The sequence below is a fragment of the Aegilops tauschii genome, chromosome 6, assembly GCF_002575655.3.
Source record: "Aegilops tauschii subsp. strangulata cultivar AL8/78 chromosome 6, Aet v6.0, whole genome shotgun sequence".
Classification (NCBI taxonomy): domain Eukaryota; kingdom Viridiplantae; phylum Streptophyta; class Magnoliopsida; order Poales; family Poaceae; genus Aegilops; species Aegilops tauschii.
The window spans coordinates 50,284,222-50,299,456 of record NC_053040.3 but is presented as its reverse complement, the minus strand read 5'-3'; the positions used below and the strand labels follow the sequence as shown (position 1 = coordinate 50,299,456).

General features: G+C 42.8%; 1 protein-coding gene across 1 annotated transcript; it reads left to right on the top strand.

Moving 5' to 3' along the window:
• Positions 1-10,074: 10,074 nt before the first annotated feature.
• On the top strand, positions 10,075-13,650 carry LOC109731451 (3-ketoacyl-CoA synthase 20). Its single transcript, XM_020290605.4, has 2 exons — positions 10,075-11,142; positions 12,699-13,650. Exons 1-2 carry the CDS (start codon positions 10,393-10,395, stop codon positions 13,491-13,493), a joined length of 1,545 nt encoding a protein of 514 aa, XP_020146194.1. The 5' UTR covers positions 10,075-10,392; the 3' UTR covers positions 13,494-13,650.
• Positions 13,651-15,235: the final 1,585 nt, after the last annotated feature.

Genomic DNA, 15,235 nt, shown 5'->3' with positions numbered 1-15,235 from the left:
TAGAGCTCGTGTCATCATGTTCTTTTTTTTTAAATGTATCATTTCCTCGCTATAAAATAGCAAGCTCTGGCTGCTAAAGGCTTTGGCACCGGCGGTGGTCTTCACACACAATTCAGAGAACGTCAGTTAACTAGTCTTCTACATCTCCTTTAGCTTGGAAAAATATTGGAATCTGATATATGGTTAGGTCTGAGAATTGACAAGTGCGCTCCGATTGGTTAGGGAAACCATGCTTGCTCGAAATAGTAAGCTCTGGTTGCTCCAGGCTTTGGCCCCTCTAGCAGTCCCCATGTGTCATCTGATGATCACTAGAAATAGAAACTCTGGTTGCTCCGAGCTTTGGCCCCACTGGTTGGTCTCTGTGTGTCATCCAGTGAGCATGTTTAACTACATTTCTACTTTCCCTCTTGCTTGATTGGAAAAAGGATTGGGAATTTGATGTATGGTTGGATTTTGGAACCCGACGGTAGTAGACTTTACGTAAATCAAATTAGGGGTTGGGAAAGTGATCACTACGGGGATATATTCAAGGAGAAGAGATCATTCTTTGTGACGTTTTAAATGTTGGCTAGAAATGCATATGCTATGTGTAAACTTGCCATATTCCTTTAGTTCATGCCTATTGTTACCTTTGACAATTTATAATCGCAAAAAAGATGTTGCATTGTTGTTGGCATGTTAGCATTTGTTACAATATACTATCATGAATCTATGGTGAACCAATTGAACCATATGTAATGACATAAAAATGGCTTCGCAAGATCACTCACAGTATAAGTCGGAGCACAAAGTGTGCTTATGCTTCTAGTGTGATTCCATCATATTTTTAGAGATCAAAACTGACGTCTCTCATGGTTTTTAATCTATGTGCACTAGTAGAAAAAGGGTTAAATGTGAGACACATTAGTCCCGATTTGCATTTGAGCCGGCACTACTGTGTCCATTAGTGCCGGTTCAAACGGCTAGGCGGGAGGAGATCTTTAGTACCGGTTCAGTGCGAATCTTTACTATCAGTTCATGCCACGAACCGGTACTAAAGAGGCAGTGGCCCGGCCAGCACCTTTAGTACCGGTTCGTGGCATGAACCGGTAGTAAAGAGGTTGTGGCAGGCTGTTTTTAGTCCCACCTCGCTCCCCTAGCAAGATTTTTACCACCTTAAATATGTTACTTCTCAAATTATCACAAGCACTTGGTCTTCACTGAACTCTATGTATAGAATTTGTGGTCGCAATATGAGTCTTCACCGGTTTCTAAACCGTAGAGGACTCATATTGACAATTCATATTGTACACAAAAAGATCATTGATAATCAATGTATTTTTATGTATATTTTTACATGTTTACGCCCTCACTCTCTCCACTCACTCGGTCTCCCCCTCAATCCCCCGCGTCGGTCCTCCCCCGCCGGCCGCCCCTCACTCTCTCCACTCACTTCAAAACTGGACGCACTTCATGTACAAACTGGACAATCTCTTTCGGAGTATCAGGGTTTCGGACGAGAACTCATCTGTTACACGTGCACTTCAATGCTTTTTAAACTTATTTGAACTCCAGACTATTTCTGCGTTCAGTATGCAGCATTCAAAGCGACGTCATCAATTTCCAACACGTTGTGACATCATTTGTTGTTTTTCAGTCATTTACCGATTTGTTTAGAGAGCTAAATGACCGTGAAATTGTGAATCACTACAAAATGAACTCTGAAAATGTTGGAACTTTGCATGGTATCATCATTTCACCCGCATAGCATGCGCCAAAGAGTAGAGAGGGTCACGGCGAAAACTGGACGCACTTCATGTACAAACTGGACAATCTCCTTCGGAGTATCAGTGTTTCGGACGAGAACTCATCTGTTACATGGGCACTCTAATGCTTTTTAAACTTATTTGAACTCCAGACTATTTTTGCGTTCAGTATGCAGCATTCAAAGCGACGTCATCAATTTCCAACATGTTCTGACATCATTTGCTGTTTCTAGTCATTTACCGATTTGTTTAGAGAGCTAAATGACCGTGAAATTGAAAATCACTACAAAATGAACTCTGAAAATGTTGGAACTTGGCATGGTATCATCATTTCACCCGCATAGCATGCGCAAAAGAGTAGAGAGGGTCACGGCGAAAACTGGACGTACTTCGTGTACAAACTGGACAATCTTTTTCATAGTATCAGGGTTTTGGACGAGAACTCATCTGTTACACGGGCACTTCAATGTTTTTTAAACTTATTTGAACTCCAGACTATTTTTGCGTTCAGTATGCAGCATTCAAAGCGACGTCATCAATTTCCAACACGTTTTGACATCATTTGCTTTTTTCAGTCATTTACCAATTTGTTTAGAGAGCTAAAGCAAAAATATTCACACAAAAACTAAATACAGCAAAAAAAACTACTCCGAAATAAATTGAAGAAAATAAATAAAACAGAAAAGAAAAAACTATATAAGAAAATTACTCAAAAATAAATAAAAGAAAATAAATAATGCAGAAAAGATAAAAACTATATAAAAATTGTTGGGGCGCTGCCCAGTGGCCCCTGCTAGACCTAGGGTGTGCAAATTCAGGCCCAGAAAGGCCAGCAGGCTCACAGGGCAGCGCGCCATAGTTAGGCCCAGAAGCCTGCTATATAGAGAAGTTCGAAGAATCAGCCGGGCTGGGTTTATAAACCAGTGCGGCTTCCCTTCGCTCGGCGAGGTGGGACTAAACATTGTGCACCGCGGGTGGCAGCGCACAACCATTAGTACCGGTTGGTGGCTCCAACCGGTACTAATGCGTGGGCCTTTGGTACTGGTTGCAGTCAGGAACCGGTACTAAAGGGGGCCGTTTCCCGCCGCTTGACCTGGCGAAAATTGGCCTTTAGTACCGGTTGGTGGCTCCAACCAGTACTAAAGGCCCCTCCTATATATATGGCACTTCTTCGACCACCACTTCTTCTCCAACTTCTTCGCGCGACATCGCTGCCGCCGCCGCGCCGTCGCCCATCGCGCGCCGCCCTCGCCGCCCCCGCCGCGCGCCGTCGCCCCCACCGCCCGTCGCCGCCGCTCCGTACTACGTCGCCGTCTCGATCGCGTCGTCGCCCCCGGCCCGCCGCCCGTCGTCGCGCCGTCCCCGTCGCGTCGCCGTCTCGCGCTGCCGCCCCCCGCTCGTACACACACACACATTTTTTTTTACTTATTTTCTGTTTTCTATTGTTTAGATTAATATTAGAAGAATTACGTAGAAAAGAATGTTAGAATGTTAATGTTAGATGAATTAGATGGAAAAGTTGTTAAATATTAATGTCAATTGTTAGATGAATTAGCTAGATATTAATTAGGTATATATATGAGATTTGAACTAGTTGAATTAATATAACTAGATTATTTTTAGTATGAAAATTAATAGAACTAGTTTATTTTTAGTAAGAAAATTTAGGTATATGAGATTATTTGAACTAATTGAATTAATATAACTAGTTTATTTTTAGTAAATGCTTAGTTGAATAGAACTAATTTATTTTTAGTAAGAAAATTTAGGTATATGAGATTTGATGATCTAATTAAAATATTACTATATATAGCTACTTTATATATTTTAGTAAGAAAATTAATAGAACTAGTTTATTTTTAATAAATTCTTAGTTGAATTAGCCAATTGAATTAATAGAACTAGTTTATTTTTAGTAAGAAAATTTAGATATCTGAGATTTGATGATCTAATTAAAATATTACTATATATAGCTACTTTATATATTTTAGTAAGAAAATTAATAGAACTAGTTTATTTTTAGTAAATTCTTAGTTGAATTAGCTAGTTGAATTAATAGAACTAGTTTATTTTTAGTAAGAAAATCTAGATATATGAGGTTTGATGATCTAATTAAAATATTACTATATAGAACTAGCTACTTTATTTTAGTAAGAAAATTAATAGAACAAGTTTATTTTTAGTAAATGCTTAGTTGAATTAGTTGAATTAATAGAACTAGTTGAATTAATAGAAGTAGTTAAATTAGTTGAATTAATAGAACTAGTAAGTGTTTAATGTTTCACCTATATGAACATAGGAAATGTCGTCTGACGACGAAAAAGATTTCATTATGTGCGAATATTGTGAAGACCAGCGCGGCCTGTGCGACAGAAATTTCCTTGTTGATGATAGGCGCTTCAGCATCAAGCTGGATGAGACATTCGAAGTGGATACAGTAAGTCACAACGACAAGTCTTTTTTCGTAATTAAGCATGACTTATATATGCTTCATTTGCTTCAACTTATAATTTTAAATTTTCACTATTCTACTAGTGCATCCCCTGTCATGCAAGAATTTTTCTCTTGGATAAGATAGGTTTCAGTGCTATGGAAACTATGGAGGTAAAGAGAGTTTACCTGAAGACCGAGCATGGTTATACTTTCAACGTCAAATTATACAATGCAGACACGTACACCTATTTTGAATGCAAAACTTGGTAAGCACTATGCAAGGCTTATGCATTTGAGCCTGATATGGTTATCACCTTTGATATTTGTTCGGAAGATGATATTGAAGGTAATAGAGAGATCTGGGTCGATGTGCAGACGCCTCCAGTTCTACCATTATGTGAGTTTCTCAACCATATTTATGTATTTGATATTGTTTATTCAAAAATAGTTGACAACTAATTTCTATTGACAGTTTATTTCCATTCAAGCAAACATGTCCGGCGCTTGGTAGACAGGACCTACTGTCCCGGAGCTGAACTAAACTGCGAGGAGATAAGTCATTATGTTTCATGGCTTGAGGATCTTCATACTGTCAAGACAAATTTTCTTCCTGCACTTAGAAATGTTAGTACTCAAAACGTGCGACCAATAGTGATCGTATTGAACTACGGTCACATCTATTTAGGAAAGATGGTAAGATTTTTACTATTATTTGTCCTCAGTGCATCTTTTGCATACATTATTTTTTTCTAAACTTTCATTGCTAAGTATATTAATTACTATACGATGTTTTTATACAGGGACTCCCGATGACAGTTGTGCCTCAGTGGATCGAGACTAAAGGTCACATGCCAATGGTTAGCTTACGGCCAAGATATCCTACATTGCACATGAGTGCATTCAGGATTTCTAAAAGCGATGAATGCTTAATAGTGAAAGATTGGAGCAAAATTGTTAACAATTCCAGAGAAGTACTAGGGGGCAGCAATGAGAAGCGCAGCCCAAGATTAGGAGACAGGTTCATCTGCATGCTCCAGTATGATGAATCAGGAGAGCTATACATGTTCTATGCTATTTTACCTGAGAGAGAGCAGCAGGAGTGATTTAGCTAGTTCATGCTCTTAGTACTTGTCCTCTCATGTCCGTGTTCTTCGTCCTGAACTTAATCTCAAAGAGTGATTTGCTTTTGTGGTGTTATGAACGCTTATAATAGCATGACCATGTTGAACTCGATGATATCTTTGCTTCTGGTACAAGTGAATGTTTCTTCTTTAAGCTAGTGTTGGTGGTGATTAGATAGCGGTAATGACTATGATGATTAAACAGTGGTAATGACGACTATGATGATTTTTAGCTAGCTAGTATACTGTTGTTGATGATATGATGCAAGAGTTTTTATATTAATATGATGATGATGATGATGAGTTATTATATCATTTATGAAAGAAACAGCAGATTAGTTTCAGCTGGATGGATCCTAGCTAAGTGATCAAGTATATGCCATATCCATGTTATACTTGATCACTTAATTATAGGTGATCAAGTATAATATGGATATGGCATATACTTGATCACTTAGCTAGGATCCACATGCATCCAGTCGAAACTAATCTGCGGTACTTTCACCTAATGATTTAACAACTCATTATAATGTAAAATAATCACTAAATTAAATTGAAAACACAAAATTAAAGGAAAAATAAAAAATAAAACCAAAACACCCCCAAACATTTAGTACCGGTTGGTGTTACCAACCGGTACTAATGTCCTACACGCACCCGGGCCTGGCTTGTGCCATGTGGTGGCACTTTAGCGTCGGTTCGTGATGAACCGGTACTAAAGAGGGGGACCTTTAGTCCCCACTCTTTAGTGCCGGTTGTGGAACCGGCACTAAAGGCCCTTACAAACCGGCGCTAAAGCCCGGTTCTGCACTAGTGGTGGACCGGTCCACCACTGGACCAGAGAGAATTGGTTAAACCGAACACAATATTAAAACAAATTGTCAATGCACAAATCAAACTTGGTCACTATAGGAAGAGGTCGAAGCCATGAGTTGAACCCGGGAACCAACTTGCCCTACCCAAGTTATTGTCACATGGTAGAAACTTAGTATATATGACACTTTTTAGTATTATGCTAGTATAAGAAAAACATAATACTTATGGCTTAACACTAGTAGAAAAAGGGCCTAACGTTCAACTACCGATTCGTGCCACGAACCGGTACTAAAGAGGTGGTGGCCTTTAGTACGGGTTGGTGGCTCCAACCGGTACTAAAGACCCCCCCTTTAGTACAGGTTCGTGCCACCAACCGGTACTAAAGGGGTGCGTTGTCACCCGGCGTGCACAATGTTTAGTCCCACCTCGCTAGTTGAGAGGAGATCGCACCGATTTATAAGCCCCGCCGCGGCTACCGTGTCGAGCTCCTCTCTAAGCAGGCCTTTGTGGGCCTATTGCAAGTCTTCTGCCCTGTGGGTCCTACTGGGCCTTATAGGCCTGCATCCTGGCCCAACTAAAGGTTGGGTTTCTAGTCGTATGCAGGCCGTGCCGGCCCAGTAGGTGGGCTGTTTTTTCTTTATTTCAAAAAAAAGTTCAAAAAAATCCTTTAGTACCGGTTGGTGGTACTAAAGGGCTCCCCTCCCCCGGCGCTGGCTCGTGCCACGTGGTGGTCCTTTAGCGGTGGTTCGTGCAGAACCGGTACTAAAGGGGGGGTCTTTAGTCCCCACCCTTTAGTGCCGGTTACAGAACCGGCACTAAAGGGCCTTACGAACCGGTGCTATAGCCCGGTTCTGCACTAGTGTAAACTACCATACAATGAACTGGTGAACCGATGGCCGAACCTGTGAAAATCTAAACTAGCAAACTCACTAATTCAATGACTGGTACATTTTTAAACTATGGATGCTATACAAGATAGTCCAACTTTTGGTGAACGACCACGTAACATGGTCCAACCGTTAAGAGAAAATCATGCTTGTAAGTATTTTCATTTCTAGCATCATTTTTTGTCATTTTTCCTAACTTTTCTCTAAGGTGTTTTATGCTTTCTATGTTTTGACAGGTTTGGTTTTTATGTATCTAATCGTTGGGGAAAGGCAATTTTGTCATAGCATTATGTGAAGAACAGTACGTTTTCTTTTAAAAATGCATACAATCTTGTGTTGAATCTCAAGGTTCGGAAGGAGAACTTAGGGCAATCTAGTGGTGATGCGTTCCCCAAAATATTAGAAATTTTGCCCGACGGGCAACAATGAACAGCCAGTCCAGGTCAACAGAGTTACGCGCCATCAGTTCACCTCAGGGATGTGCTACATTTGTGGTGTGGAAGAAGACGGATTTTTTCGTGCTCTTGTGTCTTTTCTAAGGCTCGTGCCCGCAGTTTGGAGATGAGGGATTTGTGGAATCTAATGTCAGAAGAGGGTTTTATTTATTCGGGAGACCTTAGGAATGATTTGATTTTTGGTAAAAGAGAAGATTATGCCACTGCCTATACTAATTTTATTGAGAACTAGCTATATGCCCGTGCGTTGCAACGGGAAACATCAATTATGTGAAAAACCATTACAGTGGTACGTATCCTTCATTACAAAGAGCCAGTTTGTCGTTGCAGTGTTTTTCTATTCACTTAAATCTATACATAGTTAGATGTCTTTCCCGATGTGCAAAACTCGATGGATGGCACATAAATTGCTTGTTTAACAGATGGAATTCAGGGATTAATGGCATTCATTATATTGATTATAATGCTCTGTACATATACATTACACATATGCTAACTGCAGTAGCTACAGAGTGGTTGGTGAGTGCGAAATAGAGTGCAATGCACGCGCCAGCATGATCAGATCATTGGTAGATCAATTTCGAAGCCTGGCTGATGAATGACTAGCTTATATGGTTCTGTTGTTGTAGGCTGAAGTTTTCTTTCTTGGGCAACTAAGGCAGAAGAACCTGGTGTAATTGGCTGGGTAGTGCTACGAGCACGAACACCGGATGTTGGTGTACAAATTCATGAGCGTTGGGAGCCTTGAGACGCACCTCTTCAAAAGTGAGTTCTTCACCGCTTTCTGCTGTCAATTGATCATTCCAAGTATTAGTATGTTTGGTGGTTCTTGAGATCAGCAAGATAAAGAAAAATGTTACTCTCTCCAATACAAAATAAGTGTCATGGTTTCAATTAAAATTTGAACTAAAACCATGACACTTACTATGGATTTGAGGGAGTAATTCAGAATTCTGAGCACGACGAGTGCCATCTGGTCCATTGATGATGAACTGTTCTTGTCCCCTGAACTTTCTTTTCCATAAGTCACAAGTCAAGAGGATGGCTGAGCTCTCTCTCCTTTCCAAAGGGACTACACTTTCTCTTTCTAAAGTCAGATGAATGTAGATATTCGATATTTACTAAAAAGGGATACTGGATATTTTGGATTGAAAATTTACTTGTCCGACCAGCTTCTTGGTACTTGCAAGTTAGTACAACTCTTGGTCAATGTGGAGGAAACTGACCTGAAACATCCTATTTCCTTCACGTATAAATGGCTCCCTCCTGCGGATGATAAGGATGAAGATCGCCGTCAGCCCAAGGGCCTTAACTTTCTCCATGACGCCAACCTGCCGGTGATCTACAAGCAGGCCTCCAACATCTTGGTCGACTAGGTATGTCACACGTAACTTGAGACTTTCTGCTAAGAAAAGGAGCAGTTCTCAAATGTCTCTTATTTTGGAACTGTAGTGATGGTTACTGGAAAATGGGGTCGAACAGTACATCACACCTCTTATGCTGAAATTACCACAAAAGTATCTGACAAATGAAAATAATAATTTGATCTTGAATCTTAATTTCAAATCTTTACCTTTTGACCTGTTGAACCCATCCAAGATGCCATGTTTCTGAACTTTAGCTAGCCCAGTGCATTAAGTGTAGCTCTGACCTGACTGGAACTCTGAATATTCTTGGATGGATGCCAAACCTGAGAAATCCTATGAACATTTTGCTGTCATGGTCACATAATTGTCCAGTGAGATATGAAGCTTCTTGTGTACTTTGTCTACCTATATTTGAGAATGAATCCACTTTATGAACAAGAATGCTTTAAAGTATTTACCCCAGGTATCTGTAAGCTATTACAAGGATCGAACTTATTTCCATCTTTCTTCAGTGCAAGCTGCAGGGTCAGTCTGAGCCTTCACGAGCTCGACATCGGGGCCAGCACTCTACATACTTATCGACGCGGTGTAGTACCAGGAGGAGCAGATGTGCCTTATGATGCTTGGAACTGTGCATCTACTTTTCGCCAGTGCATGGTTCTTTTGAACCACCTCTCTTTGTAGTCAGTCATTTAAGCTGCAAGAATGCTGCATCTCTGTTCATATAAGCTTATCCATATATATGATGCCCCTGTCTTTGCACACCTGATGTGTTTTATGAATGTGCACTGCGCCAACAATGCATTTTTACTGTTGTAACTTATTTTTCCCATCAATAAGATGGTACTGTCACTTGGGTTGGATTGCTCTGCTTTCTAGAGTTTAGAACGTTATATAAGTTGAACAACAGTTGCATGAAAAGGACATAGCATAGTGACGCCTCAGGAGCAACAGCAAGATTGGTGCGCCCAGTCACGCAGAGGAGGCGCGCCCCTGCCACTAGTATGCAATCAAAAGTGGTGGCATCCCTGAGCTCAGATCCTTGGTCAACGATGCAGGGAGCACATCGTGTCATAATAATGAAGAAAAGAGGCCCGCGCCCACCGAAAGGAACTCACGCGCGGAGGTAGTAGTACGAAGCAGTACGCGTCCGATCGCGTCTCCGTCTGTACCCCAACGCCAACCCAACCACATTTATTTCTCCTATATACTACTACGAGTATATATCCTAAAAAAATCCCAACCATATTAATTTACGCAACCCCGGCCGACCGAGACCCGCTCGTGCACGAGCACGACGCGTCTCACATTTATAACACGAAACCGATCCCGGCCCGCGCTTCCTTCTCCCTCCCCTGCTGCCTGCCTGTGCTCCACCTCCGTCTTAATGGTAGCTCAGCTCCGGTGGTTGCACCCACCTCCCGCTTACCGCAGCTAGCCCCTATATATGGCTTCCGATCCGATCCCACCCTCCCATTCATCCCGGACAAACACTTCCCAACCCCGACCAACCGCAGCCACCACGCACGCACGCTAGCCGGCCCACGGTGCTACGTACGTACGCCACCATGAGCGCCGCCGCCCAAGAAACCACGGCCGGCGGCGGCGGCGGCGATGGCAAGCGTCAGGGACCTTGCCGCCCGGGACACCTCAAGCTTGGCTACCACATCGTGGTGTCCAACGCGGTCTACGTGCTGCTGGCCCCGTTCGCCGCGGCGTTGGCGCTCCGCGCGTCCCGTCTCACCCCGTCCGACCTCGCGGCAGCGCGCGCCTACCTCCTCGCCAACCTCCAGCTCGCTGCCTCCCTCGTGTCCGTCGCCACGGCCCTCGCGACGGCCTACCTCGCGCGGCGGCCGCGCGCGGTGTACCTGCTGGACTTCGCGTGCTACAAGCCCGGGCCCGACCACGTGGTCACCCGGGAGACCTTCATGAGGCAGTCCAGCAAGGCCGGGGCGTTCACCGACGACAACCTGGCGTTCCAGCGGAAGATCCTGGAGCGGTCGGGGCTCGGGCAGGGGACCTACTTCCCGGCGGCGGTGCTCAACTCGCCCCCTAACCCGTGCATGGCGGAGGCGCGGCGGGAGGCGGAGGCTGTTATGTTCGGCGCCATCGACAGCCTGCTCGCCAAGACAGGGGTGCGGGCCAGGGACATCGGCGTCGTGGTCGTCAACTGCAGCCTCTTCAACCCGACGCCGTCGCTCTCCGCCATGGTCGTCAACCACTATAAGCTCCGCCGTAACGTCGCCAGCTACAACCTCGGCGGCATGGGATGCAGCGCCGGGCTCATCTCCATCGACCTGGCCAAGCAGCTGCTCCAGGTAATATTTCCTTTTTTATACCACTCGAGACTCCTCCTCGAGTACGTAGCCTAGTGTTAATTTGGCGATGGGTTAGGGAGGTTGAGCGACCGCAGGTGTGCTCGCACGTCAGCCGATGGTTGGGTAGATGGACGGCGTGGATCGTACCCAGTGGGTTGTTGAGAAGGAAAAGCAAACTTTGACTTGGTTTGACTTTTCATAGTACTTTTTATGTCCTATATACCCATACTGTCATCGTCAACATCCGCCGCTGCTGCTGTACGCGTAGTACTCACTCCATTTTTTATTTACTTCATATATTAGCTTTGATCAAAGTCAAATTTATAAACTTCAATAAAATTTATATACAAATACATTAACATATATACAAAAACAAAGCAATACCATTTGACTTCTTTCACATACGAATTCAATGATATGCTTTGTGTAACATGTACTCCCTCCGTTCCTAAATATAAGTCTTTTTAGAGGTTTCATTAGGGAACTACATACAGATGTATATAGACATATTTTAAAGTTTAGATTCACTCATTTTGCTCTGTATGTAGTCACCTAGTGAAATGTCTAAAAAGACTTATATTTAGGAACGGAGGGAGTATGTCATATATCATTGTACTAACCCAAGGTCAAAGGTAACCTCAAAAAACGTATTGGATCCTATATAAGTGGACAGAGGGAGTAGCGCATTTTAAAAAGAATTACTTATGTGGCATGTATTGAACGAGGAGAGATTTGTTTAGAGTAACATAATATGTTACTCTAAATGAAGCCATCTATGAAACCACGCTTTTCAAAAGAACACAAGTCTACAAGCTAATAAATGAAGCCATCTGTGACACCACAACCATGTTACTTTGCATCATGAAGGAGTAACTTAGACTAATGTCATATGCCTTAGGTATTATTTGTAATTGTAGTAAGTCAGTGGCAATCAGAATCTTAATCTCGCTGAACAGAGATCTGCATCCTTGATTAATTTGTTGACTACACACCTGAGGAACTAATCTTTTCATTTTGGTGGGCCTGCGCACCTTGCGTGTGCTTGGGGTGTTGTTGTTAAGATGATAACATCTCATTAACTAACACTCAACCACTGTCTAGTAGCATTCCTATGTGCACAGATCGAAACCTGTACTGTTGGTGCACCAGCTCGGGAGCTAGTGTTTCTGTTTCATTCGCTTGTCCTCCCGAAATGGTCCATGCAGCCAGTGTTTCCCATCTTTGAGTGGTTTAAGCACCTACAGGCTATAGCTAGGTAGACCGTTGACGTGTCCAGGGACCGATCGATCCATCGACGAGCTAGCTGATCACCACTTGTCCTAATAGTACTAGTAAACATTGATGAGGGCAGCTAGCTGACAGGAAGAGCTCGTCCAATAAATCTCGTGTTGATGAGTAGGGCCAATTATTGGTCGACGATAGCTGTCTCTGTTGTGAATACGGATGCACATGCAGACGTCTAGTAGCAGCAGTAGTAGTAGTAGGCACGTGTTTATTTGGTTGACCGATTAATTTGCTTCTGATTGGAGTTGCCATGTTGTAATGGATGCATGCAGGTCCACCGGAACTCGTACGCGCTGGTGGTGAGCATGGAGAACATCACGCTGAATTGGTACTGGGGCAACGACCGCTCCATGCTCATGTCCAACTGCCTCTTCCGCATGGGCGGCGCGGCGATCCTCCTCAGCAACCGCGCCGCCGACAAGCGCCGCTCAAAGTACCAGCTCATGCACACCGTGCGGACGCACCACGGCGCCGACGACCGCGCCTACCGCTGCGTGTTCCAGGAGGAGGACAAGGCTGGCCGGGTCGGCGTCGCGCTCTCCAAGGACCTCATGGCCGTCGCCGGCGAGGCCCTCAAGACCAACATCACCACGCTCGGTCCCCTCGTTCTCCCCATGTCCGAGCAGATCCTTTTCCTCACCTCTCTCATCGGCAAGAAGATCTTTGGCCTCAAGATGAAGCCCTACATTCCGGACTTCAAGATGGCGTTCGAGCACTTCTGCATCCATGCCGGCGGCAGGGCGGTGCTGGACACCATCGAGAAGAACCTGGAGCTCAGTGACTGGCACATGGAGCCTTCAAGGATGACGTTGAACCGGTGGGGGAACACGTCCAGCAGCTCGCTCTGGTACGAGCTTGCGTACACGGAGGCCAAGGGACGCGTCCGGCGCGGGCACCGTGCGTGGCAGATCGCCTTCGGGTCAGGGTTCAAGTGTAACAGCGCGGTGTGGCGCGCGCTCAAGGACATTCACCCGTCAAAGGAAGCCGGCAGCAACCCGTGGATTGAGGAGATCCACCGGTTCCCGGTCGAGGTGCCCAAGGTGGAGAGCGTCGTTTCATCGCCATGATAGACTCGTCAAGGTCGAGTACCCATGGTTTTCTAGAAAAGAATCTTTCTTTCCAAGTTGAAAGGTATCTGTTGAATTATTTGTATCATTGTGATGTAGCATCAAGTTAATTGATGGTTTGAGCTAGCTGAATTGATATGGAGCTTCAATTGGTGTATTTTTGTTGGTTTGGCTGGGTGCCTCAGTTTGTTAGACTATAAGGGAGTGACTACGTGCAAGGTGACTGTTTTTAATTTTTGGGTCAGTTGACTGACCATAATTTTTGCTCAGTCGATTTGCATGCAGAGGGCCGCAGCAGCCCCCGTAACGTCTGCACAAGTGCATGTGTGTGTTCTCCTTAATTACCATCAAGCTGGACCATGGGCTGCCCCCGTCAAGTGCTACTGCAAAGTCAGATTTTTTCTCTCTCTTGTACGTTGGTACAGACTGCTCTAGTATAGTGTTCAAAGCGTTTATAGGTGACCGAAGAATAGCACTCTCACACATATTTGCATGCAACGGTTAGCGATCATATGAGCAATCTGTCACACATGTATATTTATTTTTATATGCATGCATACAATACATACACTATACACATGTATATATCATTTTGAAGGGAGAGAAAGGAGAGGGGGGGGGGGGGGGGGGTACTTAAACCCACATTTGATATTTCTAACTCATTTATGTCTATTAATCATCACACTAGACAACTTAATATTAGTTTTTTTTCGATAAATTACACAGGCCATACTGAATGTTCTTATAGAAGCCGCACAACTTTGGACCCAAATTGAGGATTGCACTAACATTCTTCATCTTTAAGCGGCTATTGAAAAATAAATGAAGTCTCACCCAGAATTTGAACTGTTAAATTAAAAATCTAACACCTGTGTTGGTTTCACCTTAAAGAGTAAAGGGTAAAAAATAAGAGTAAATACAAATAAAAAAATAAATTTATAAAAAATGAAATAGTGCAATTGCCACTAACCTTAAAGAACAACGAAAATGAAAACAAATACTGAAAAAATCTGCACACAATTTACACAGAAATTGCGCTATTCTAAAATATGCAAGAATATGCGTATAATAAAGGAGTTTTCACAAAAAAGAAAGTTTCCTAGGAAGAAATGATTTTTTTAGAGGAATGCCCTTGGGTGCACTTTATTAAAATCAAATGACGGTTACATCAAAAATAATGTCTGGGACAATAAATTATTAGCATTGTTATTACCCTTAACGAAGAAACAAAACAAAACAAAACTGAAACAAATTCAAAATAATAAAGTTTTCTATGAAAGAATGAATTAGTGGCTTTTGTATTGCCCTTCAATAAGAAAGAAGATGAAATAAATACTAAAACGGACTCAAAGTAGTGAAATTTCCAAAAAAAGAATGAATTTGTGACATTGGTATTACGATTTAAGAAGAAAAAAACAGAAAAACAAATCTAAATCAGACAATTACAAAATTTACACACGATATACATAAAAATGCGCGTTATAAAAATACACAAGAATAAGCATATGAAAGTGATTTTTTTGCAAAAAAAATATAGTTTCCTATGTACGGTTGAATTAATGACATTCGTATGACCTTTAAAGAAGAAAGAAAATGAAATAAATACTAAAACAAAACCAAAATAATGAAATTTTCTAAGGAAGAATGAATTGGTGGGCATTGATATTACCATTTAAGAAGAATGAAAATGAGAAAAAAAAACTAAATCAAACAATGACAAATTTTGCAGATGATATACATAA